Source organism: Ursus arctos, unplaced genomic scaffold (genome assembly GCF_023065955.2).
Source record: "Ursus arctos isolate Adak ecotype North America unplaced genomic scaffold, UrsArc2.0 scaffold_4, whole genome shotgun sequence".
Taxonomy (NCBI): domain Eukaryota; kingdom Metazoa; phylum Chordata; class Mammalia; order Carnivora; family Ursidae; genus Ursus; species Ursus arctos.
The window spans coordinates 18,691,462-18,714,253 of NW_026623056.1; the positions used below are offsets into that span (position 1 = coordinate 18,691,462).

At 41.6% G+C, this 22,792-nt stretch overlaps 1 protein-coding gene across 1 annotated transcript; it reads left to right on the plus strand.

Moving 5' to 3' along the window:
• Window positions 1–9,799: 9,799 nt before the first annotated feature.
• Window positions 9,800–22,367, plus strand: FETUB (fetuin B). The gene is made up of 7 exons (XM_026497016.4): window positions 9,800–10,230; window positions 10,566–10,676; window positions 12,366–12,453; window positions 14,541–14,710; window positions 15,447–15,548; window positions 20,669–20,752; window positions 21,586–22,367. Exons 1-7 carry the CDS (start codon window positions 10,009–10,011, stop codon window positions 21,967–21,969), a joined length of 1,161 nt encoding a protein of 386 aa, XP_026352801.3. The 5' UTR covers window positions 9,800–10,008; the 3' UTR covers window positions 21,970–22,367.
• The last annotated feature ends 425 nt before the right edge of the window (window positions 22,368–22,792 follow it).

The window sequence follows — 22,792 nt, forward strand, 5'->3', positions numbered from 1 at the left end:
GAGAAGCCTTTCTTGACTTCCCCAGCAGAGCTAGTTTCTCCTCTGGTTGCTTTTCTGGTACCCACTCAAGAGGGCCTTCCTCTCCGAAGCCACATAGGCTGGATGCAAACCCTAGCTGTAAGACTTCGGGCGACCTACTTCCCCTCTCTGTTCCTCAGTTTCCCCTGTCTGAACAACGAAAATAATAGCACTCACAGCCCTGGGGTGGCTGTGGACTTGCAATGAGAGAAGGAGCACACAGTGTTTAGCACGCGGCTGGACACGTCCTGAGAACTCATTAGTGTCGTTTATTATTTATAACGCTGGGCGTTGGCAGCATATGGAATAAATGTTCATTCAGTATTTGTGGAAGGAAGAAAAGATACAGGGAGGGAAAGAGAGGAGAGAGAAGAGACCCAGCGGCCATCTTCAGCCAGGGCAGTGCCGGCCTGGCCTTTGGAGCTGTGGGTGCCGCCCAGTTCCCCTCCATACACACCCTGCCCTCCCAGGGCAAGACTTGGTGCCTGTATTTCTAACTCCCCAGAGACCTAATCCCATGCACTGCGCCTCTCCCAGCTCTGCGGCGAATAATGACTCACCCGTCTGACCTCTTCCTACTCTCGAACAATCACGAATCACACCTGTGTCAGCGGGTGGATGGGAGGCCAGGTACCGCCCCTCCTAGATCAAGGAAAACCAGCCCTGTCTCTCGTGACCTGGCCGGCTTGGCGGTGACTCCGTTCGGGTGGACCCAGACAAGGCGACCAGCAGAGTGGCACGGGATCTGCAGTGTGTGAGACAAGGTGAGGGCCGCAGGGGACATTGCAGCACTGCTAGCAGAGAGGGTCGCCGTGCTTCCCAGGGCCCCGGGCTGTGCCAAGCACCCTGCACGCACCGGCCCTGAGTCCGGTCCTGACCGCAGCCTCAGGCGGCCTCTGCCCGGGAGCAGCCGTACGGCCTAAGCAAGTGGCCACAACAGACCGCTGAGCCCCTTCACTGAGGTCTGCCGCAGTGTGAAACGGGGGCCGCTGGCTCAGCCCCAGTGTTTCTGTTAATTACAGATTGAAATGATGGTGTTTTGAATACACTGGGTTGAGGAAAATATTAAAATGAATTGCATCTCTTTTTTTTTACTTTTTAAACGTGGCTGCTAGAAAATGTAAACTTAAACTTGGGCGTGGCAGGTTAGGTGGTGACCCTAAGCAGACCCAGGACGAATGTCTCCATGGCCCCGCTCTTCACTCTGATGCTGAAACCAAACTCCGAGGCCGCCGCTCAGATCATCCCCACACGTGATGGGGACCAAACATAAGTATTACCTGGGGTGCGGTTCCTGGGGAGATGAAATATGTTCCCCTCTTTCTCCAAGGGGGTGCAACTGCGTGTGTGTGTGTTTCTGGAGAAAGAAACTAAGTGTTAGGGCACACCCACAGCGTCTGAGGCCCTCCGCCATGCAGATGGTAGAAGGGGAACTTAAACCCAGGTCTGTCTGCCTCCAAAGACTGGCCTCTTCCCCGAGGCCTCTCCCAGGGCTCCCGTACTCCACAACCTAGAAGGAGGCTGGGCCCAGCTTGTTTGAAACAGAGTTGAAACCCAGATCCCATGGAAATGGAATGCTGTCGGGTAAAGAGAAAGGCAGGAAGGCCTTCACGCAGCTGGAAGGGCTCTAGGAGATCGTGGGACCCCAAACCCAATTTCACAGGTGAGGAAACCGGGCTTCAGAAAGCCATGCCTCTCCCTCTTGGTTACACAGCTAAGGCCTGAACCGGGACATCTGGGTCAGAGTCTGCTTTACTCTCTGGTCAGTGCGTCATCGGATTTTAATCTGGTTTTTGGAGCCCTGCCTTTCATTCCGGTTGCAGTAGCGGCCTTCAGCTGTGCACATCTGATGCATGTCCTCGGCCTCAGACCGCCTCCTCCTGTCCTGTGTCCTCCGTCCTTCCCGACCTCTTTCCACCCGTGGCTCAAGCCCTGTGAACGTTTGTGCACTCACTGGCTGGAAAGCTCTGTTGGACCCTGGAACTTGAGTATCTAGTTTCCATGCCCATTTTCTGGCTTCCGTACCCCCTTCCTACCCATTTTCGCAAACAATGCCCAATGCCCAGGTCTAAGGAGTTGGGATCATTAGATCTGGGTTTGTAAATCAAGCCTCAAAAACTCTGTACTTGCTTGCAGAAATCAGCGAGGGGCAGTATTTTATTAATCTAATTAGTCTGATTAACTCTTGATTCCAGAAAGCCTCCCACAGTCCCTGGCATTGTAGGGGTGCTCAGTAAGTGCTTGTGGAATTTCAAGGAACAATCATGATCATACTGACAGCAATAGCTCCCACTGTGTGCCAAGTGTGGGTCTAGCCCTTAGTGTGCTTGTAATCTCCTATGAGGGAGATGTTATGATTAGCCCATTTTATAGATTTGGCTACTGAGGCTTATAGTGGTTAAGTGGTTTTTCAAGTTCATTTAGCTGGTAATTAAAAGAGTTACAGTTAGGCCATTGCTATGTGTGGTTTAGAATTCTAAACTGGAAGGTTTCTGTACTGGTTCTACCGCCAATTCGTTTATGAGTTTTGTTTACACACGCTGCATTCCTAAACCTCGGTTGTCTCACCTGAGAAGCGTGCTGGTTAGATCCACCCAATTTCCATTACAGGCACTTCTCAGTGAGGCTGGATACTACCACCAGGTGACCTACAGCACCATGATTTAGCTAAGAGCATGGTTACTAAATAAGAAAAAAACTATTTGGGGGGCGCCTGGGTGGCTCAGTCGTTAAGCATCTGCCTTCTGCTCAGGGCGTGATCCTAGGAGAGTCCCGCATCGGGCTCCCTGCTCTGCTGGGAGCCTGCTTCTTCCTCTCCCACTCCCCCTGCTTGTGTTTCCTCTCTCGCTGGCTGTCTCTCTCTCTGTCAAATAAATAAAATCTTTAAAAAGAAAAAGAAAAAACTGTTTTCCATTCAGCTTTTAAATAAAAGTTTAAAATTTATCACAATAGCTAATTACAACAGTCCTAACCAGCAACACAAATCATTATATTTAAGTTTCACATGAAATCAAAGTTTTAAACCCAGGTCAATTGGAATGCCTTGCTCCCATTGAATTTGCTGTTATCAGCCATGGCTGACCGTATCCTGAATTTTGGTTCAGGCCAGAGGGACATTCCTTCAATCCATCTGAAGTATCTCCCCCTCCAGTCAAAATCTTCACACCTCTCACCAGCTTCTTAGCAGAAAACCTCAGAGATAGCTATCCTTAGCTGCACATACAGCAATTGCAAAGGCGTATTTTGTGAATTCTTATTAAGGTTTACAAAAACCTCTCCTACAGTCAAGTAAGTATAGGAAACTGTGGTATAAGGAGGTTTCTTCCCCTTAAAGGTTTGGAGAGCTTTCCACAGGCTAATGTGTGTTGTGGATGCAGTTCCTGGAGGTATCTGAGCACAGAACACTGAGGCCAGGGGTGGGGGTGGGGACACATTTCCTGGACTAGCGTTCTACGGAATACCTTCTTGTGAAATCCTAATCTAGAAGCTTCCTTCCAGTCCTGCCTCTTTTCTCTTGCAACAAACTACCTCTGATGTGTGTGGGAGGTTTTTTAATAGAAAAATTAAAATGATATTTGTGTTTTGTACAGTTTCAATCTATAGAAACTTCCTGAACCCCAAGCAGAAGCTGCAAGAAACAAAGCAAGAAACAGTGTATTACTGGCTTTCCAGCCCACCTACTAATCATTAGCTGTCTCTTCTTTATTGTTTGATGCTTGTACACATAAGTTAATTTTTTTAAGTTTTCATTTTAATTCCAGTTAACATACAGTGTGATACTAGTTCCAGGTGTACAATATAGTGATTCGACCCTTCCATACAACACCCGGGGCTCATCAGGACAAGCGCCCTCCTTAATCCCCATCACCTGTTTCACCCATCCCCCTGCCCACCTCCCTCTGGTAGCCGTCAGTTTGCTCTCTGTAATTAAGAGTCTGTTTCTTGATTGGTCTCTCTCTCATTTTTTTCCCCTTTGCTTGTTTGTTTCGTTTCTTAAGTTCCACATACAGTGAAATCATATGGTGTTTGTCTTTCTCTGATTGACTTTTTTCACTTAGCACAATACGCTCTAGCTCCATCCATGTTGTTGCAAGATCTTATTATTTTTTATGGCTGAGTAATAGTCCATTGTATATGTGTACCATATCTTCTTTATCCACTCATCAGCAGTCCACAGACACTTGGGCTGCTTCCATATCGGGGCTATTGTGAATAATGTTGCTATAAACATAGAGGTGCACGTATCCCTTTGAATCAGTGTTCTTGTATTCTCTGGGTAAACATCCGGTAGTGCGATTGCTGGATCACAGGTAGTTCTATTAACTTTTTGAGAAACCTCCGTACCGTTTTCCACAGTGGCTGCACCAATTTGCATTCCCCCAACAGTGCATGAGCGGTTCTTTTTCTCCACAGCCTCGCCCACACTTGTTGTTTCTTGTGTTATTGATTTTAGCCTTTCTGACAGTGTTGATTTCCGTTTCCCTGATGATGAGTGATGTTGAGCATCTTGTCATGTGTCTGTTGGCCATCTGCGTGTGTTCTTTGGAGAAATATCTGTTTATGTCTTTGCCCACTTTTTAATTGGATTATTATTTTTTGGGTGTTGTGGTTTTTTAAAATTTTTTATTATTATGTTTAATTAGCCAACATATAGTACATCATTCGTTTTTGATGTAGCGCTCAACTATTCATTAGGTGCATATAACACCCAGTGCTCATCACAAAATGTGCCCTCCTTAATACCCACCACCCAGGGTGTTGAGTTTTTTAAGTTGTTTGTGTATCTTGGATAATAGCTTTTATTGGATACATCATTGCAAATATCTTCCCCCGTTCTGTAGGTTGCCTTTTAGTTCTGTTGATTATTTCCTTTGCTGTGCAGAAGCTTTTTATTTTGATGAAGTTTCAATAGTTTATTCTCGCCTTTGTTTCCCTCGCCTCAGGAGACATAGTTAGAAAGAAGTTGCTATGGCCAGTGTCAAAGAAGTTACTGCCTGTGCTCTCTTCTAGGATTTTACAGTTTCAGGTCTCACACTTAGGTCTTTAATCCATTTTGAATTTATGTTTGGGTGTAGTGTAAGAAAGTGGTCCAGTTTCACTCTTTTGCATGTGGCTGTCCAGTTTTCCTAACACCATTTGTTGAAGAGACTGTTCTTTTCCCATTGGATATTCTTTCCTGCTTTGTTGAAGACTAATTGACCGTATAATTGTGGGTATATTTATGCGTTTCCTATTCTGTTCCATTCACCTGTGTCTATTTTTGGGCCAGTACCGTACTGTTTTGATTACTGCAGCTTTGTAATATAACTTGAAGTCCAGAATTATGATGCCTTCAGCTTTGCTTGCTTTTTCAAGATTGCTTTGGCTATTCAGTGTCCTTTATGGTTCTCTACAAATTTTGGGATTGTTCTAGCTCTGTGAAAAATGCTGTTGGTATTTTGATAGGGATTGCATTAAATGTGTAGATTGCTGTGGGTAGTATGGACATTTTAACAATATGTTTTTCCAATCCATGAACATGGAGTAATTTTCTATTTCTTTTTTTTTTTTAAGATTTTATTTATTTATTTGACAGAGATAGAGACAGCCAGCGAGAGAGGGAACACAAGCAGGGGGAGTGGGAGAGGAAGAAGCAGGCTCATAGCGGAGGAGCCTGACGTGGGGCTCTGATCACGCCCTGAGCCGAAGGCAGACACTTAATCGCTGTGCCACCCAGGCGCCCCTATTTTTCCATTTCTTTGTGTCATCTTCAATTTCTTTCTTCAATGTTTGTAGTTTTCAGTGTACAGGTCTTTCACCTCTTTAAGTTCATTCCTAGGTATCTTATTATTTTTGGTGCAATTATAAATGGGATTGTCTTCTTAATTTCTCTTTCAACTGTTTCATTATTGGTGTATAGAAATGTAACAGATTTCTATACATTGATTTTGTATCCTGCAATTTTACTGTATTCGTTTATCAGTTCTAGCAGTTTTTTGGTGGTCTTTTGATGTTTTCTATATAGAGAATTATGTCATCTGCAAATAGTAAAAAGTTTTACTTCTTCCTTACAGATTTGGATTCCTTTTATTTCTTGTCTGATTTCTGTGGCTAGGACTTCCAGTACTATCTTAAAAGTGGCAACAGTGGACATCCTTGACCTGTTCCTAACCTTAGGGGAAAAGCTTTCAGTGTTTCCTCACTAAGGATAACGTTAGCTATGTGTTTTTCATATATGGCCTTTGTTATGTTGAGGTATGTTCCCTCTAAACCTTCTTTGTTGAGGGTTTTTATCATGAATGGTTGTTGTACTTGGTCAAATGCTTTTTCTGCATCTATCAAAATGAGCATATGGTTCTTATCCTTTCTCTTATTGATGTGATGTATCACAGTGATTGATTTGGGAATATTGAACCACCTTGTATCCTGGGAATAAATCCCACTTGATCACAGTGAATATTTTTTTAAGGTACTGTTGAATTCAGTTTGCTAGCATTTTGTTGGGTATTTTTGCATCTATCTTCGTCAGGGATATTGGCCTGTGGTGAGTTTTTTATGTTTTTTTTTTTAATGTCTTTATCTGGTTTCAGTATCAGAGTAACGTTGGCACCATAGGATAAATTTGGAAGTTTTCCTTCCTCTTCTATTTTTTGGAATAGTTTGAGAAGAATAGATAGTAACTCTTCCTTAAATGTTTGTTAGAAGCCTGAGACCATCTGGTCCTGAACTTCTGTTTGTTGAGAGTTTTTTGTTTACCAATTCAATTTCTTTGCTAGTAATTGGTCTGTTCACATTTTCTATTTCTTCCTGTTTCAGTTTTGGTAGTTTATATGTTTCTAGGAATTTATCCATTTCTTCCAGGTTGTCCAACATGTTGACATATCGTTTTTCATAATATTCTCTTACAATTGTTTGCATTTCTATGGTATTGGTTCTTATTTCCCACTCTCATTTGTGACTTTATTTTTTGGGTCCTTTCTCTTTTCTTTTTGATAAGACTGGTTAGGGGTTTATCAATTTCATTAATTTTTTTCAAAGAACCAGCTTCTGGTTTCATTGATCAGTTCTATTGTTTTTTTTAGTTTCTATATCACATGTTTCTGCTCTAATTGCTATTATTTCCTTCCTTCTGTTGGGTTCAGGCTTCATTTGTTGTTCTTTTTCTAACTCTTCCAGGTGTAAGGTTAGGTTGTTTATTTGAGATTTTTCTTGCTTCTTGGGGTAGGCCTGTACCACTATGAACTTCCCTCCTAGGACCACCATTTTTGCTCATCCTAGAGGCTTTGGACTATTGTATTTCCATTTTTATTTGTTTCCATGTACTTTTTTATTTCTTCTTTTATTTCCTGGTTGCCCCATTCATTGGTTAGTAGCATGCTGTTTGACCTCCATGTATTTGTGGTCTTTCCAGATTTTTTCTTATGGTTGATTTTTAGTTTCATAGCATTGTGGTCAGAAAATAAGCATGGTATGGGGCGCCTGGGTGGCACAGCGGTTAAGCGTCTGCCTTCGGCTCAGGGCCTGATCCCGGCATTATGGGATCGAGCCCCACATCAGGCTCCTCCGCTATGAGCCTGCTTCTTCCTCTCCTACTCCCCCTGCTGTGTTCCCTCTCTCGCTGGCTGTCTCTGTCGAATAAATAAATAAATAATCTTAAAAAAGAAAGAAAGAAAGAAAGAAAGAAAGAAAGAAAGAAAGAAAGAAAGAAAGAAAAGAAAAGAAAAGAAGCATGGTATGATTTTGATCTTAAATTTGTTGAGGTTTGTTTTGTGGGCTAATATGTGATCTCTTCTGGAGAATGTTCCATGTGCACTTGAAAAGAATGTGTATTGTACTGTTTGAGGCTAGAATATTCTGAATATATCTGTTAAATCCATCTGGTCCGGTGTGTCATTCAAAGCCATTGTTTCTTTGTTGATTTTCTGTTTAGACGATCTGTCCATTGATGTAAGTAGGGTATTAGAGTCCTCTACTATTATTGCATTATTATTGAGTAGTTCCTTTCTGTTTGTTATTAATTGCTTTATGTATTTGGGTACTCCTATGTTGGATGCATAAATATTTGCAATTATTGTGTCTTCTTGTTGGATTGTCCCCTTTATTACCGTATAGTGTCCTTCTTTGTCTGTTGTGACAGTCTTTGTTTTAAAATGTTTTGTCTAAGTATTGCTACTCCAACTTTCTTTCCAGCGACATCTATTTGCATAATAAATGTTTCTCCATCCCTTTACTTTCAACCTGCACACGTCTTTAGATCTAAAATGAGTCTCTTATAGGCAGCATATAGATGGGTCTTGTTTTTTTATCCACTCTGTCACTCGATTTCTTTTGATTGGAGTGTTTAGTACATTTACATTCAAAATTATTATTGATAGGGACACCTGGGTGGCTCAGTCAGTTAAGCCTCTGCCTTCAGCTCAGGTCATGATCCGGGGGTCCTGGGATCTAATCCCACATCAGTCTCCTTGCTCAGCAGGGAGTCTGCTTCTCCCTCTGCCAAAAACAAAAACCAAAATTGTTATTGATAGATATGTATTTATTCCCATTGTCTTCTGGTTGTTGCTGAAGATTTTCTCTGATCCTTTTTTGTCTTTCTCTCACATCTTGCTGATTTTCTTTAGTGATGTATTTGGATTTCATGCTCTTTATTCTTTGCATGTTTATTAGTGGTTTTAGATATACAGTTACTATTAGGTTTGTATATAACCTCTTCTTCAAATAATAGTCTGTATTATGTTGATGGTTCAAGTTTGCACCCATTCTTTTCTCCTCTCCTCCCCACATTTTAGGTATATGTTATTATATTTTATATCCCTCTTTTTCAAAGATTTTATTTATTAGAGAGAGAGAGAGCATGAGAGGGGGGAGGGTTAGAGGCAGAGGGAAAAGCAGACTCCCTACCGAACAGAGAGCCTGACGTGGGACTCGATCCCAGGACCCCAAGACCATGACCTGAGCTGAAGGCAGATACTCAACTGACTGAGCCACCCAGGCACGCCTATATTTTATATCCTTTATCTCGTGTGAGTTCCTTGACTGCTTTTTTACAGAAATACTCATTTTACTGCTTTTATGTTTCCTACCCTTATACTTTCATTTTTGGTCTCTCCTTTCCACTCAAAGAGTCCCCTTTAATATTTCTTGCAGGGCTGATTTAGTGGTCATGAACTCCTTTAGTTTTTGTTTATCTGAGAAACTCTTTATCTCTCCTTCTATCCTGAATGACTAGCTATCTCTTCTTAACCATAGTGTTTAACGAGTTTGCTTCCATATAGATCCACAGAAAGAGAGGTAGACTTGCAATATGATGAGAGAACTATTGATGTATCATTCACTTCTTTTTTCTTTATTTAAATGAAGACTGTTTTGAAAAACTTAAATAAGGCTAAGTAGAATACTTTCTAGCCACGTCCCAAATGCATTAGGAATGTCAGTGGTGCTTTATGCAGGTGATGTGAAGTTAGAGCTCTTTTCCTGATCTAACAAGACTGGTGAACACGGGAAGTCAGGCAGGAAACCTGAACTCACTGAACACCATTGGGACCGAACCCCAGGTTCCATGCCTGAGATAACTATTCCTGTGGCCCAGGACATCGGCTGGAGGGCAGGTGCCAGGGGAGAAGGAAGAAGGTGACAGTCCACATATTCTGGTTCGGATGGAGCCCTGGACACAAACCAGAATCCAGTCATGACCTCCTAGGAGCCTTGACCCAAGTGTTTATTATCGTTTCTTAGGAAAAGGTTAGGAAACAAATTTGTTTACATGACACATGAATATGAGATTGCTCCGGGGTCTAAGGTTAGAAGCATTGGCAGATCCCATCCAAAGTATTGACTAAATCCACATTTAGAATTCAAGGAGATAAGATGGAACATCGGGTTTCAAAACCTGGTTACTGGTTCAGGCTGTGATTACAAAACTGCAAATTGGCTTTGCAGAGAGAGTGCTGTGAGCAGCCTGATCCCTGAAGCTCTACATCCTGACTCATCCTGGACCTTGTTCCCCACAGAATGGGTCTGCTCCTTCCGCTGGTGCTCTGTGCCCTGGCTGCATGCTGCAGGGCCAGATCTCCAACCGCGCCGCCCCTCCCCTCACCTGTCCATCCCCGTGGCTGCAATGACTCAGATGTTCTGACAGCCGCAGGCTTTGCCCTTCAGGACATCAACAGGGACCGGAAGGATGGCTACGTGCTGAGCCTCAACCGAGTGAGCGATGTCCACGAACACAGACAGGCAAGTGACGGTCCCCTATCCTGGGCAGGTGCTTACACAAGCTAAGGAGGCCAAGCAGGGGATGGGACCCCAGAGACATGCGCTGACAGGTGCTTTCCATATTGGAAACCCTGCTAAGAACGTTCCTTTCTTCTCTGCAAGGGTGTGCTACGTGTTCTTGTTAGTGTGCTAACAGTTATCCTACTCTGACGTTTGTCTGGGGTCCCCCAGGTTATCCAAAGTCTTCACAAACACCCCAGACTTTGGTTCTGTCATAAAACAGAGACTTTTTGGCCAGCCTTTAGGGGTTTCTGCTTCCTGTGGGGTGCAGTGCATTTCTCAACCCCCTCTCACAGGTTGGCCTGGGATCTCTGTTCTATCTCACGCTGGACGTGTTAGAGACGGACTGTCATGTACTCAGCAGAAAGGCGTGGAAGGACTGTGGGGTGAGGCACCTTCATAGATCGGTAAGTGCTTGTGCGAGGGTTCTCTGACCTGGGAGAAGGTTGCTCAATGGGAGCCATCTCTGTAATGCCCTTCATTATAACCTCTCGGGCACGGTGCCCGTGTGGTTTTGCCAATGCTGTAGATCAAAGAGTTTAAGCAAAGGCGTTTCTGAGGGTCCCACTGGGAGTCATGACCTTAACATTGAAGTTGCCCCCAAGTTGTTTCCTACCTTCAAGACCCTGAGGCTCTGAGCTAGGGTTTGAGGGGTGAGAAAAAAGAATTGAGATGTAGTGCTCTGGATGTGTGTGTGAGGAAGACTATCGGAGCAAAGGCGAGACAGCTGCTTTATTGGTTTTATTTTGCTTTGTTTCATTGAACACTGATAGGAGATATGAGGCTGGGGAGAGGGAAGGCTTACAGTCTGGAAGCTCCCAGAGGTGTCATGGAAGGATTTCCTGGAATTCTAGAACCTAAAAGTCCTCAGGATTCAACCTTTTAAAGGCGACTATTGAAGAAGCTTGAAAATAACATTGTCAACTATCTTTTGATTCCCAATTATCCTGAGGTTATATCCATTAATTGATACGAAACTTTACATTTTGAGTGCAGAACTGTGTTTAGAAGTAAACTATTTGATCGATATATCTTTTTTAATCATTTAACCAAATCTGTCAAATTACACCTATCTGGTTTTGAAGAGCAAAGAGTGTCCTTACCCTGTTGTGAATATTTGTTAAGGTGACACTAGCTGCTATAATATATATACCCTAAAAAATGTATACTGATTCCAACATGATAGAAGTCTATTTCTCACTCTTGTAAAGTTCAAAATAGAAATTCCTGATCAGGGGCGCCTGGGTGGCACAGTGGTTGGGCGTCTGCCTTCGGCTCAGGGCGTGATCCCGGCGTTCTGGGATCGAGCGCCATGTCAGGCTTCTCCGCTGGGAGCCTGCTTCTTCCTCTCCCACTCCCCCTGCTTGCGTTCCCTCTCTCGCTGGCTGTCTCTGTCAAATAAATAAATAAAATCTTTAAAAAAAAAAAAAAAAGAAATTCCTGATCAAGAGGGGGCTTTCCTCCAGAAGTGATACAGAGACCCAAGTTCCCTCTCCATTGTGGTTCTAGACTGCCACCTTCAACTCGTGCTTTCTCTGACCGCGGTGCTGATTTGCATCAGGCTAGGGAAAGAGAAAGAACATGGCGGACAGGTCACATGTGAGAAAACTTCATGGGCCACTTGGAAATGGTTGCAATCACTTCTGCTCACCTTCCTGTGGTTGCAGCTCAGTTATACCCAGTCACACCTAATCTGGAAGGAGGCTGGGAAGTGTAGACTAGGTGTGTTTCAGAAGAAGCGTGACCTATTTGTTGATTTGCTGGCAGTTTCTCACACCCCAAACTGCTAACACTGACCTTAGTTTTTCATTATTTAAAAAGAAAATGTCCGGGGGCCCCTGGGTGACACAGTGAGTTAAGCATCCGACTCTTGGTTTCAGCTCAGGTCGGTGATCTCAGGGCTGTGAGATCGAGCCCCGAGTCAGGCTCCGTGCTCAGCGTGGAGTCTGCTTGAGATTCTCTCTCCCTCTCCCTCTGCCCTTCCTCTCTCTCAAGTAAATAAATCTTTAAAACTAAATGTCCAATCTAATTTTGGAGATATTTTTAAAAGTCAGAGTTTGTTCCACCATCTCATAAAATGTGTGTGTTTGTTCCAGGTTTATGGTCAATGCAAAGCATTATTTTATGTTAACAAGCCAGCAAGGGTTGTCTACTTACCTGCTTATAACTGCACTCTTCGCCCAGGTAAGAGAGCGCTCTGATTTTGTTCGTTTTAATAAAATATGGAAAAAGAGCATTAAATAGGGCTATGCCTAGAGTATATAGGATTCTCCCAGCCTTACTGCCTATTCATACCAAGGCCATGTTCTTATACCCAGTGTTTGCCCCTCCTGTGATGTTCAACCTGTACTGCTCCTCTTCCCACAAGGAATCTTCTTTAAAAACCTGCTTAAATCCTTTATTATAGAGGGCTGCATTAAATCCTAAATTTTCAGTCTGACGTAAATGGCTTAATCTCTACTCTGGTCCCCAGGCTCCCTTTCTAGCTCTCTCTGACGTTATTTCCCAGACTACACCAACTCCTCACTTTCTGCAACTGGACGAATGCTTTGCTATTTTCCGAACACACATTGAACTTTCCAATCTCCATATCTACTGTTGGCCTCCTTCTCCCCTGAGGATGCCCTCGCCTGACACCCTCTGCCCTTAGAACTTACATTCTTTGAGGACCCCTGCCAATGCTGCTGCTTCTACCATGTTCTCCATTCCAGAAAGGAAAGGTGTTCATCTGTTCTCACTCCTATACAACTTTAGCCTAACCACAGAACAGAGACAACGCGATGCCTCGATTTGGGTTTATCTTCTATCGAGCAGAACATGTGTTCTTTCTGCCTGTCTGCCAAAGCCCTCCCTCCATTCCTCTTAAGTGTAAGGAGTCCATAGTATGGTTGAATAAATGAACTAAGAATGAGGCTGAAACTAATGATATTTCAAATATGCACGTGCATTCGTGCTGGATCCTTCTTTGGAAAGCAAGCATCCAAGGCATGGGAAGATAGGATGTGACTACTCGTCAAACTGTATGTGAATGTGACCCCCCTGGTGGATCTTGTTCAAGTGCAGATTGTGATTCTAGAGGTGTGGGGTGTGGCCTGAAAGTCTGCCTTTCTAATAAGCTCCAGGAGATAACAGAGTCACTGGTTCCTTTGGGAAATAAAGCAACAAAGTGAGTATTTTATTAGCCGCAGTTTAAGCTTCCTGGTTGCGAAGATGAGTCTTACATAAATAGTCCAGAGAACAACCAACAAGACAGATTGGAATTTAAAGGGAAGTCATAGGTGTCAGAGATATGGGAGGTCAGGAAGTGACTTGTGGGGACAATGGCGCCAGGAGTGACAAGCTATGGAAACTGCCTCACAGTATGCCCAAATACATGCAAATAAACACGCAGTTGATCAAAACAATATATTTGCTCCACAGAAATGACTTCCGGAAAAGTTCCCCAGCCTTTCATGCGAGTTTTGCCACCCCCAGGCCCTCACAATCAGAAATGCTCGCTATACCTTTAGCACGATTATTCTATCCAGTCACACAGTGATTTGACCAATATTTGTTTTCTGGCTCTCTTGTATTTTCTAACTCGGGAGGGTATGCTTATCTTCTGTATGTCATTCAACAAGCATTTGCTAAGCGCTTACAATGCATTAGACATTATGTTAGGTGTTGGGGACAAAAAGGTAAATAAGACGTGACACTAATGAAATCCCAACATTTTAAGACACTCAGTCTGCCTGACAGAGGCAACGATGGTGGAAGATACTGAGCTAACTGGGGGAAAGCTTTTATATCAATATAACACACATATGTTTTTGAACACAATTCCTTGGGTAAATACCTTTGTGTGAGGTGAAAAAAATCTTTTTTTTTTTTTTAATGAAAGTAGTACAGAGCCATTGCAGAAAACTCTCTGCTGACAGCTTTCTTTCTAGGTAATGCCTTTTCCACTCCATCCCTGCCGAATGATTTTTTTTTTAAATCTCTGGCTCTGTTGTGGTCATATGACTTATGGGATTAAAAATCATTAAGGAGGGGCGCCTGGGTGGCACAGCGGTTGGGTGTCTGCCTTCGGCTCAGGGCGTGATCCCGGCGTTATGGGATCAAGCCCCACATCAGGCTCCTCCGCTATGAGCCTGCTTCTTCCTCTCCCACTCCCCCTGCTTGTGTTCCCTCTCTCGCTGGCTGTCTCTCTCTCTGTCAAATAAATAAATAAAATCTTTTAAAAAAATCATTAAGGAGTTTCATTTTTAAACTTCTCTCTTTGGCGTTAACAGTTTCTCGAAGAAGGATTCACAGAATGTGCCCTGACTGCCCCAGCCCCAGCGCCACTGACTTGTCAGATCCCAGCGTTCTGGAAGCTGCCCTTGAGTCTCTTGCAAAATACAACAGTGAGAGCACCTCAAAGCAGTATTCTCTCGTCCAAGTCATCCAGGCTTCTAGCCAGGTGAGGCTGAAGTGTCATTACACCAACAATGTGTCTCATAACTGTTACTGACAGTTCCCAACCTGAGAGGTGAGCATCAAGGCACTCCTTTTGATTCGAACTGAAAAGCCTTTTCTTTATTCCCTACTTGGGTAGACCTGATGTACATTCGGTCGTGTTTCAGTGTCTGAGATACGCCATGGGATTTCCACCAGAGCTGTGGGACTCCATTTTACTTCCTTGGCCTTAAGCTGAGAAGGGAAATAGACTCACAGTCTCCTTGGTTATTCTACTTAGGTTCACTATTTGCTGCTGCATTTTCTTATTTAATTGACCGTGGACCATTTAGCAAGTCAATTTCTGCTTCATCTTAAGGCCTGGAATGGATCGTGAGTTTTACAGATTAGGGAAAATGGAGGCTCATTCATGTTTGGGTGATGTTGAATCTATTATATAGGGAAGAGCTAAACTAAAAACAAATCTACAGGAGGAAAAATCAGCTCACCCAAGGGAAGGTTTTTAGAGCCCTTTCAAATCCTTAAGAAGGGAAGAAAAGTATGGTGATCGTTTTTTAAATAACAAAATCACAACCCATGCTTTGGTCTTGGTGGGGAGTACAAGGAGAGCAGAAGACCTGTGCTGACAATGATTTTCACTGAGGACGTTTGGTTCTCGTAAATAAAATGCTGCCAAACCTGAATCATTTCTCCGCATGGTAAGATTTCATTTTTATTTCTCAACTCTCGTCTCATACCAGTGGGTGGTTGGCCCTTCCTACTTCGTGGAATACTTAATCAAAGAGTCACCATGTACCAAATCCCAGGCCAGCAGCTGTGCACTTCAGCCCCCTGACTCTGCAGTAAGTATTCCTGAACGTCTTCCTAATTTAAGGTTTGTGATCATGAGTCATCCATATGTACTTACTGAGCATAAATTATTACATCAGGTGTTGTAAGGCATGAGATGCTTTTCTGTCCCTTAAGGAACAACTGACTAAGTAGAGACTGCGGGCTCAGATGCAATAATAAAGGATTTTATTTTATCATAATTGTGATTTTTCATCCATAATATGATACCTTTGGGGAAAAAATGATCATAGGACACTGTGAAACATAGAGGGATCTTCTCAGTGGTTTGTGATGGTCCTGTTTCTATGTGAACAAATCCAGCTACAGTTGGAATACAGCATGGGATGCCATTCCTGGGACCACTCTGTAAGAAGGACAAGGAAGTCCAACAGGCCTTCTTGCAAAGAATGCGTCCAAGACGGACAGGGCACCTTGAAACCATCGGAAACACAGGGGGTGGCAAATGTTGAATGACACAATGTATTGTAACATAATCAGACAAAGTAAGTCAAAAGGCTGTTTTCTCCTTACTTATGCCAACGGCTTTATTAAGATAATTTACACATCATAAAATTCACCCTTTAAGATATAAGATCCAGTGGGATTTTTACTATATTCCCAGAGTCGTGCCACCATCACCGCTATCTAATTTTAGAATATTTTCATCAGCCCAAAAAGAAACCCCTTACCAATTAGCAGTTGTTCCCCTGACCCCTCACCCAAGCCCCCAGAGACCGCTAATCTACTTGTTGTCTCGATGACTTTGTCTTCTTCTGGACATTTCGTATAATGGAATCATGCTGTGTAGGGCCCTTTGTGTCTGCTTTTTTTTCACTTAACATAATGTTTCAAGGCTTATCTGTGTGGTAGCCTGTATCAGTGCTGCATTCCCATTTATGGCCAGATAATATTTCATTGCGTGGGTGTACCATGTACTGTTTCTTCATCCATTAGTCAATGGGTAACTGGGTTGCTTCCCTGTGTGAGCTATTATAAATGATGGTGCTAGGAGCATTTGTATACAAGTTTTTATGTACACTGTGTTTTCGTTTCTCCTGGATATATAGTTCGAAGTGAGTTTGCTGGGTCACACTTTATGTTTAACCTTTTGACTCACTGCCAAACTGTTTTCCAAAGTGACTGCACCAGCTCTAGAATTCCATCTACAAAGTATGAGGGTTTCAGTTTCTCCACCTTTTTGCTCATACTTATTATTATCATTATCTGTCTTTTTTATTATAGCTATCTTATTGAGTATGAAGTGGTATCTCATTTTGGTTGTTACTTGCATTTTCCTCAGGGCTAATGATGTTAAGCATCTTTCAATGTACTTACTGGCCATTATCGTGTATATATTCTTTGGAGAAATGTCTCTTCAGATCCTTTGCCCATTTTAAAATGGGATTATGTATTTTCTTATTGTTGAATTGTAGGAGTTCTTTACATATTCTAGATACAATCCCTTACATACATGATTGCAAATATTTTCTCTCATCCTCCGGGTTGTCTATTCATTTTTTAAATGATGTTCTTTGAAGTACAAACGTTTTTAATTTCCATGAAGTTCCTTTTATTTATTTTTGTTGTCATTGAATGTACATTTGGAGTCATCTCTAAGAAATCATTGCCTAATCCAAGATCACTAAGATTTATTCCTACGTATTCTTCGAAGAGTTTTGTACTTTTAGCTCTTACGTTTAGGTTTGTGACCCATAGTAAGTTAATTTTTGTATATTGTGTGAGGCAGGAGGTTCAACTTCATTCTTTTGCATGGGGATGTGCATTTGTCCTAGAGTCATTTACTGAAAAAAGTAAGCATTTCCCCCCGTTTAAGTGTCTTGGCATACTTCTTGAAGATCACTTGGCCATAAATGTCAAGGTTTATTTCTGCACTCTCAATTTGATTCCATGGATCTATATACCTACCCTTATACCACGACTTCCCTATCTTGAATACTATAGCTTTGTAGTTAATTGTGAAATTAGGAAGTGTGAGTCCTCTTATTTTAGTCTTTTTATTCAAGATTATTGGGATATTCTGGATCCCTTGCATTTTCATAAAAATTTTAGGATAAGCTTGTCATTTTCTACTTTTAAAAAGGCAGTTAGAAGTGTGATAAGAATTGCACTGAATCTGTAGACCAATGTGGGACATACTGTCATCTTAACAATATTAAGTCTTTCAGCCCATGAATATGGATTGTCTTTCTTTTTTTTTTTTTTAGGACTCACTTAATTTCCTTCCACAATGTTTTGTAGTTTTCAATCTTCAATACTCACTTATTTGCGTATCTAAATATTTTATTCTCTTTGATGCTAAAATAATGTATTTGTTTCCTTAATTTTATTTTTGAATTGTTTCCTGCAAGTGTATAGGAATACAATTGATTTTTGTATATTGATCTTATATCTTAGAACCTTGCTGGACTCATTTACTAGTTCTAATAGTTTTCTAGTAGATTCCTTAGGATTTTCTACATACAAGATCGTGTCATCTGCAATTAGAGATAGGTTTACTTCTTCCTTTCCAATCTGCATGCCTTTTAATTCTTTTTCTTGCCTAATTTCCCTGGCTAGAACTTCTGTTACAATATTGAACAGAAGTGGGAAGAGTAGACATCCTTATCTTATTCCTGGGGAAAACATTGAGTATTTCACGATTGAGTATGATGTTAACTATAGGTTTTTCGTGGATGCCCTCTATTAAGTTGAAAAAGTTCTATTCCTAATTTCTGAAATTTTTTTTAATCAAGAAACAGTGTTAGACTTCATCAAATGCTTTTTCTGAGTTAATGAGATAACCATGGTTTTTTTCTCCTTTAATCTATCATTATCGTATATAACAATGATTGGCTTTTGCATGTTAAAACAATCTTGCACTTCAGGGACGAATCCTAATTCATCATGGTATATAATCCTTTTTATGTGTTGCTGAATTCAATTTGTCAGTATTTTTTACAAGATTTTCTATTTATATTCATAAGAGATATTAATCTATTGTTTTCTTGTATTGTCTCTGCCTGAGTTTCATATTGGCCTCATAGAATGAGTTGGGAAAATTTCCCTCCTCTTCTATTTTATGTTGGAAGAGTTCGTTAAGGATTGGTGTTCATTCTTCTTTAAATGTTTGGTAGAATTCACCATAGGCCTGAGCTTGTCTTTGTGAGTTTGGGGTTTTAAAAAAATTATTAATAATTCAATCTCCTTACTTGTTATAGTTCTATTCAGATTTTCTGTTTCTTCTTAAGTTTGGTAGTTTGTGTCTTCCCAGGGATCTGTCCATTTCATCCAAGTTACCTAATTTCTCAGCATACAGGAAGATGTTCATAGTATTCCTTTCTTATTTCTCAAAGATTGGAAGTGGTGTCCCTTCTTTAGTTCCAAATTTAGTAATATGAGTCATTTTTTTCTTGGTCAGTCTAGCTGAAGTTTGTCAATTTTGTTGTTTTGTTGTTTCAAATAATCAACTTTCAGGTTTATTTCCCATTTTTGTGATTATCTAATTCATTTATTTCCTCTCTGCTCTTTATTATGGCCTTCACCTTGCTTGCTTTGGGATGAGTTTGGTTTTTGTTGTTGTTGTTGTTGTTTTTCTGTTTCTTAAGGTAGAAGATTATATAAATGATTTGTTATCATGGTTTTTTTTTCTTTTTTTTTCTTTTTAAAGATTTTATTCATTTTTTTAAATTAACATATAATGTATTATTTGTTTCAGGGGTATAGGTCTGTGATTCATCAGTCTTACACAATACACAGCGTTCATCAATTTTTTTTTCATTTTCAACAATAACATTTACTCCCCTCTTTGTGGTTCACCCTGGATTCAGCATGAATTAGAGTAGCTCAGCAAATCCTAGTCAGAGTGGAAGTAGCCAGGCTCTACTTGGCACAGATAACTGCAGTCTCTCCAGAAGGTTCTCTTAGAGAGTGTCCCCTATATGATTTGGTGACGAATTGGAGAAGGGAGAGGCTGAAGCACCATTCTCCAAGGACTTCCTACATTAATGGATTTTTTCATCTTAAGGAATTTCAAATCTTCTCTTTATATAGTCTGGACATGGGTGATAGAGTAATATTCAGGCAATCCGTTTAGACACATTTTAGTAAATTCCCTGTAAATGTTCTTAAGAGTTCTTCTTTAGAAATTGAGACATTTTATTACAATAGTCTACTTGCACTCGAATATATGTATACTCTATGACTCTAAAATTCCTCTTCTAGGAATTTACCCTAAGAAAGTAACTGAGAACTTATTAAATAATGCAGAGGAATATTAGCTAGTGATTATAAAGAAGATCATAGAAGACTATTTAATGTCATTAAAGGATTTTCACAATATATTATGAAGTTAGAGGAGAGAGTTATAAAATATGTAATATAATCTGATCTATCTAGAAGAAAAATATATATGCATAAGAAAAAAGGTTAGAAGAAAAATCAAATCTTTGTGGGAAACAGGTAACTTTCATGTAATTACAGGCCTTCTTTTGTTTATCCATATTCTAAATAACTATTTATAACATTTGTATTAAGAAAACAAAATTATTTCTAAATAAAGTTGAAGGAGCTGAGAGGAATTTTATCTGAGAAAACTCAGGGGAAACATACATAGAAGTCCACTACTATGTGAGAGGTGAGAACAGGTTTTAAATTGACCCATGGGGAGAAGTAAGACCAAGAGGTAGATGTTCTATAGACCCAGATTTCTGCTCAAGACAAAGAATTTTCTAATGGTTTGTTCCTCAAGAAATCCTGAGTTTAGAGGCCCCTGGATGGCTCAGTCAGTTAGGCAACTAACTCTTGATCTCAGCTCAGGTCTTGATCTCATGGTCGTGAGTTTAAGTCTGGCATTGGGCTCTGCCCTGGGCAAGGAGCCTACTTTAAAAAATAAAAATAAATTTAAAAAGTAAATCCTGAGTTTCACATCATCAGAGGAAATTTAGCCTAGTTTGGGTGATTATTTGATAAAAATGATCTAGAAAGAATTGGCTCAGAGCCTACCCATAACATGGTAGGAACATAAAAATGTTGATTGACTGTGTGTCTACACAAGCAGAAAGCAAGTTGATTTACATTTATAATCACTGATAATCATAATACTCACAGGATGTTGTGTTTTCTCTGTCTTTAGCCTGTTGGTCTTTGCAAAGGTTCTCTGATTAAAGCAGGAATAGAAAAGTTTGTCTCCGTGACTTGTGACTTCTTTGAACAACAGGTATTTTTCAATTTAATTGTTTGTCTTCTCATGAAAAGGAGAGCAGATAATCTAAATCCTAACCGCCCTCTCCCTTTAATTTCCTAAAATCCATGATCCCCACTTTATTCAGGCTGCCCCAAGGTCATACCCTCAGGTTGGCTGGTTAAAGACTGGTCATACTTTTTTTTTTTTTCCAGTCACAATGTGTTAGTAAGACTCCTTCAGGAACAAAGATATCCTAGCTCAGATGGCTCAGGCCTCTGAAACATTAAACCCAGTGTCCCAAAGACCCTTACCCTTTCCAGAAGTATTTATTGAGTGTTTACTATGAGGCAGCCAGCTATAGTTGAGAGGGTGATTGAGAAAGGCCACCTTGTCCCGGGCCTGCTCTGGCACCTGTGAGGTGTGTGACTCTGGGCAAGTTGTACCTCTCTGAGTCTTGGTTGCCTGGTCTGTAAAATGTGGTTGCAACACCCACTCTGTTTAGATTCCAGTGGGAAACAAGGAGAGGAACTGGATGAAGGGCCCTGCATGGGGCCTGGCAATGAATAAGCAATGAATCAGGGTGGCTGTGGTTACTCTGGCGGGAGCACGGTGACAGTGCCCCGGGGACTTGGAAGAAGCCATTTCACCTCTCCAAACCACTGTTCAGCTCTGCATTTCTGAGACTTGCAGTCAAGCTTCCATTGTCTGCTTTTGCTTCTTAACCCTCTAACGAGAGGTTCATCCCTCTAGCTGGTCTCGCTTTGAGACATTCCATCAGTAAGTCCCAGAACAGCTTAGCTTGGTCCTAGCAAAGGCAGGAGTTTTTCCGGGGGATGTTCTCTTATTTGAAAATGTTCTTATTTCAGGTTCCTGCCCCCGGAGGAGAAGACCCCGCTGCTAACCAGGGCCCTGCGCACCTCCCCGGGGTGGAAGAGTCCCAGCAGAAAATCATAGCCCCGACTCCCAACTCGCCCCCCAAAGCTGTGCCTAAAGGATCTGTCCAATGCCTCCCGGACTTGGATGATGAGAAGAAGCCCGAGGATGCTCAGGAAAACAGCCCTGTTGAGGCCTTCCCTGTGAAGCTGGATCTCACCACAGATCCTCGGGGAGAAAGCCTGGATGTTTCCTTCCTTTTCCTGGGGCCTATGGAGGAGAAGCTGCTTGTCCTTCCTTTTCCCAAGGAAGAACAACGTTCTGCTAAGTGCCCAGGACCAGCCCAGCAGGACAACCCTCTTATTCTCCCACCATGAGAACCACATAGAGAATTTCATGGGGGTACGGTGCCCTGCAGGAGAAGAGAGGTGCTGGGGAAGGGGGACAGAGAGACAGCTCGAATGTAGAGAGTGCCTAATAAAGTAGGTCTTTTGACTCTTCTTGGTCTCATCATGTTATCTGGAAGTATAAGTAATAAGACTACACTGTCTACTTCTACATGGGGCTGCGTGTCTTCTGAACCAGCCAAGGCCTCGTACCACGGACAGAGGCTCTCTGCCTCCCCTGTCTTCAACCTCTCCCTTTGCAATCTTACTGACTTTTTGCTAAGTCTCTGATATAGGGCCTGCCATACTTAGGAATGTCCTCTTCTTTCTGGGCAAGAGCTCACTGTGATTCTTTTAATCAAAATAAAATGAAAATTGAAGGATATAAAGAGACTAAGGTTCATGGAGTGTCATTCTCCCTTTATTCCGTAATTATTTCAACACCAAGTATTGGTCAGATATTGTCTACACCGCCTTCAACCTGAGGGTGGAATTTTGTGGGTTTTTTCCTGACCTGTCTGAATAGTCTCTGAATCCCAGAACTTGATAAACTCACCTATCGATAGGAGCAGTGGGAAGAGACAGTTGCCTGCGGCCTGTGGCTGAGCCTGGGGAGAACCAAACATTGCTTCAAGTTGGGGAGCTTTCTGGCTTCTACAATAGTTTTGCTCAGAGTAGAAATTAAGAGCCTGATAACATTCATTCCCAATTTTTTTCACTTAAAAAAGAATATATATGCATATAATATATATTATACACATGTGTGTTTGTGTATATATATTTACACAAATATATGTAATACATTCATATACAT

Coding starts and splice junctions, on each gene's coding strand:
- FETUB (XM_026497016.4), top strand. CDS start 10,009: ATGGGTCTGCTCCTTCCGCTGGTGCTCTGTGCCCTGGCTGCATGCTGC. Junction 10,677..12,365: donor TGAGGCACCTTCATAGATCG/GTAAGTGCTTGT, acceptor TGTTTGTTCCAG/GTTTATGGTCAATGCAAAGC. Junction 15,549..20,668: donor TTCAGCCCCCTGACTCTGCA/GTAAGTATTCCT, acceptor CTCTGTCTTTAG/CCTGTTGGTCTTTGCAAAGG.